This window comes from Vanessa atalanta, chromosome 25 (assembly GCF_905147765.1).
Source record: "Vanessa atalanta chromosome 25, ilVanAtal1.2, whole genome shotgun sequence".
In the NCBI taxonomy this organism is placed as follows: Eukaryota; Metazoa; Arthropoda; class Insecta; order Lepidoptera; family Nymphalidae; genus Vanessa; species Vanessa atalanta.
Genome location: NC_061895.1, coordinates 7,706,588 through 7,710,759, shown reverse-complemented (window position 1 = coordinate 7,710,759; position 4,172 = coordinate 7,706,588). Strand labels below are relative to the sequence as shown.

At 29.9% G+C, this 4,172-nt stretch overlaps 1 protein-coding gene across 1 annotated transcript; it reads left to right on the top strand.

The window, feature by feature from the left end:
* Positions 1-2,129: 2,129 nt before the first annotated feature.
* Positions 2,130-2,951, top strand: LOC125073725 (protein lethal(2)essential for life-like). Its single transcript, XM_047684713.1, has one exon. The coding sequence runs from the start codon at positions 2,263-2,265 to the stop codon at positions 2,836-2,838; it is 576 nt and encodes a 191-aa protein (XP_047540669.1). The 5' UTR covers positions 2,130-2,262; the 3' UTR covers positions 2,839-2,951.
* The last annotated feature ends 1,221 nt before the right edge of the window (positions 2,952-4,172 follow it).

The following is a 4,172-nucleotide window of genomic DNA, read 5'->3' as shown; positions in this document are numbered from 1 at the left end:
CACAATATATAAATTATTATAATACAAATGTTAATTTTTGTTTGGTAGAAAAATATTCATTTATTAAAAAGGTTGCTAATACTGGCTCTTGATGATCAATTTTGCTATTCGCCACTAGATGGCAGCGCATTCGATTTCCTATTCTGACGTAAATTGTTCCAGAACATTCGAGATTGTTCTAGAATAATATCTGATAACCTAGCTTGCGAATGAAAATAAAATAAAATATATTCGATATTATATTCTTGACACGGTAAAAATAGTATAACAAGTATCTTTAAAGTAATTTTTATACATAATTATAAAAAGCTTCAAGAAAATATAATTTGGTCTCGAATGTTCTACGAATATCCGGTGTTTGTCGTCACTACGCGCCGCTAGAAGCGCTACTTGTATCCTTTTTCCCACGAAACATATCTACCGGTATATGAATATCCTCTTTCTAGATACTTGTTCGAAGATTTTATTGATTTTTTATACCATAAACGAATAAAGAATGATTTTAACAAAAGGCTTTTATAATATTTTCTAATTCAAAATACAATAAAACTTTTCTAAGATTACTTTATTAAAATACGTATGCCTACGTAAAACAAAATAAGTATGCACATAGGTACATAAAACCTATTAAGTTTGAGTATAACAATTATACATTCCAAAAGGATAAGATTATCATATTATTATAATAGGGATATACTTACAACTAGAATGACTATAATTCATAACCTATTTCATTGTAGAAAATATCAGTTAATTTAATGAACAAAAATAATGATAGTATATAATTAAATTTCTAGACATTAAAATAGTAACATCTATTTATGACTTAAAACATCAAAATTGGCTGTATCATGTTCCTTTGTTCTGTAATTTTTACAATTGTATAACAAGTAAGTAAATGTACAAATTTGTTGCATGATGTTTTAATTGCACATGTAATCCTTAATAATACAATATTTGTATTATTTGAATACATTATAATAATGGTCTTAATTTTATGATATTAAAACGTAGGTATTATTTTAATAAAAGTTCACGAACTTGCAGTTCAAGTTTCTAACCTATATCTGTAATTCATAAGATATTAATAATATCATAAATAATATTAATTATGTTATTCAAGCATCATAATTCAATGTAATATAACCCTTTGTGATAATAACGAACCTACAGTTGGATTATTATAACATAAATAATATATTAAATAAAAATGCCGGTGTAAAACTGATGGTCGATCATAACCTAAAAAAATGTAGTAGTACATACATTATATGTTTTATGTATGCAATGTTAGCGTATGCTCATTGCTCATGTTCAATCAATGCTATAACAGCACAGTATGTAATAATTATTAATATGTATTGTTAAATTTATAGATCATTGAATTTATTTGTCCCTATTTAAATTTTCCTAGGTTTCTAGAGCTCTATATAGAGTTAATAAAAATGAGTACCTAGGTGTTTTAGAGCAATGTCTATTTACTATGTAATTGTTTAAAAATATTTAGTGAAGCTATCAATTTTTGTAATTAGTAATGTTGATTCTAATGATTTTGTTCTTAAATTTAAGAGCTTGTAAGACATAAGAAATACGATAATAAAATTATAATGCTACCAACGAAACGAAGCCTCAGTTATTAATTACAATAAAATAAATAGTATTATTTCTAACAATAGTTCAATTTGTAATAAGTAATTATAATTTGTTCGAAAAATTTACTAATCATGATAAATTCTTTGTTCATTTGTCATGATTATTGATTTTTAGATTTTATTTTTAATACTGCACTCTAGCGCTTACTAGCAACAATTAACTATGACTTGAACTGTATGGCAAATGTGCTTTTTCCCGATAGATAGCGTTGTTGCTTCGAAACTTATTTTCGTAATATTTATTCTAGACGAGTAACTTGAAATATTTTGAATACTTATTTTATATTTATTTCAAATATCTGTATCGAGTTTAAGACATAATAATGGAAGTAAAAATTTCATAAATTACAACATTCTTTGTTAAGCTATTGGTTACTAGATGTCGCTGTTAAGTATCGAGAGTGTTCTACATTTTTCTAGAATTCAGTAGAATCAATACACCCGTACTTTAAGGTATATAAGTGTCGCCCTCACTCGTAGTGGCAGTTATTTGAACTGAAGCCAAGCTACGAGCAAGTCAAGCGGATTCCCAATTCACACATTACTTTACTGTTTTTGCCTTACTGTTTTAATCGAAGCGACGCAATTGATTTAACAATAAAAAAATAAAATGGCTCTGCTACCATACTTGTGGGACTATGAATCAAGACCACGACGTCTTCGCGATCAGCTTTTTGGAATGGATTTGTCGCCAGATGATTTTCTAACCGACATATTTGATCGTCCATCGCCTCGACGCTACCTGCGTCCATGGAGAAACTTGGCATTACTTGCACGCGACGTCGGTTCCACGATTAAAACCGACAAAGACAAATTCCAAGTCAATTTAGATGTGCAACATTTTAACCCGGAAGAAATATCGGTAAAAACTACAGATAACTATGTAGTCGTTGAAGGAAAACACGAAGAAAAGAAGGATGATCACGGATTTGTGTCAAGACAGTTTAAACGTCGTTACGCTTTGCCGGAAGGCTGTAACCCAGAACTGGTGGAATCTAAGCTGTCTTCGGATGGAGTTCTGACGATAACAGCCCCTAAAACTGCCTCTGAAAGCGAGAATGAGCGAATTGTGCCCATATCTCAGACCGGTCCGGTGCGACGAAAGATTCACGACACTGAAGAAAAAGATGAGCCAAATGGTGAAGTCGAAGAAACTAAAACTCCACAGAAAAAAAGAAAACGTTGAGAAAATGCGAGAATAAAAGACATTCTTCCATAACTAATTATTTTAAGGTTCTATTTAAGTACAACTTGAAGACTGAGTTTTGTATTAAAAATATATGAGTATTAAATGAATGAGCATTAAGTTTGATTTAATAATAAATAATAATAATAATAATTTTATTTCATTGTTCTTTTATTTATTAAGCCCATTAATATCATGTTTTAGGTAATGATTGAAAGCTGAATACCAACATATATATACATACATATTACATACTTAATAGAATACAATTGTCGAATGTTGCCAAATTAAATAAAAACACGGGTAAATTCTACTACCATATAATAAATATACCAGTACATAGAATAAGTTTTATTATTTGTTCTATAAATCTTATAATCCTGAGGTTAACATAAAATTCAATTGGCAAAAATTTTCTGTTCACATAAAGTACAAAGGGCGACAGTAATTTTTTTTTTAATTTCTAATTTTGCGCGGGAAAACCTCTAGTATTCTTTTTTATAAGCCATACGAATGACGTTCTGAAATCGATTACACTTATTTTTATGAAATCGAATACAATAACAAAATATGAGTTTATTAAATATATAATTATAATATAAATGTATAAATATAACCGCATAAATAATTATTTCTAACACATATACGACTATTCCTCACAAACATTCTACTTATTATCGACTATGTTACGATCCTGATTATTTTGATATACAACTTCGATGGAACCGTTACTGGATGGTCGTGTTAGTAGAATAACGTGACGTAATGATTCGACTGCGATAAAGTGACAATTTGTTAATAGAATTACACACACACAGGTGCACTCTTTAGAGCCCCACACATTTAATAGGATAGCAAATTAATACGACCAAAAAAAGTTTGACCAATAGCTCTATGGACCAATAGCTCTACTTTACTGATTGGTTGGGTTTTGTGCAAGCCCGACTGGGTAGGTACAACTTACTCATCAGATATTCTACCTCCAAACAACAATACATACTTTGTATTGTTGTGTTCCGGTTTGAAGGGTGACTGAGCCAGTGTAACATCTTAGCTCCCAAGGTAGGCGGCGCATTGGTGTAATGCAGGGAATGGTTTAATAACCATGGTTATTAAACCATTCCTTGCATTACACCATTGACATTATAAGAAATAATTTTCTTATAATGTCAATGTCTATGGGCAGTTATGACCACTTGCAATCAGGTGGCCCATTTGCCCGTTCGAATACCTATTATATATTATTAAATAAAATAAAAAACTACAGTCTTTTCCAACCAAATCAAGATAAAATTCAAGTAACAAAACAAATTTGACATCCGATTGATAGCTTG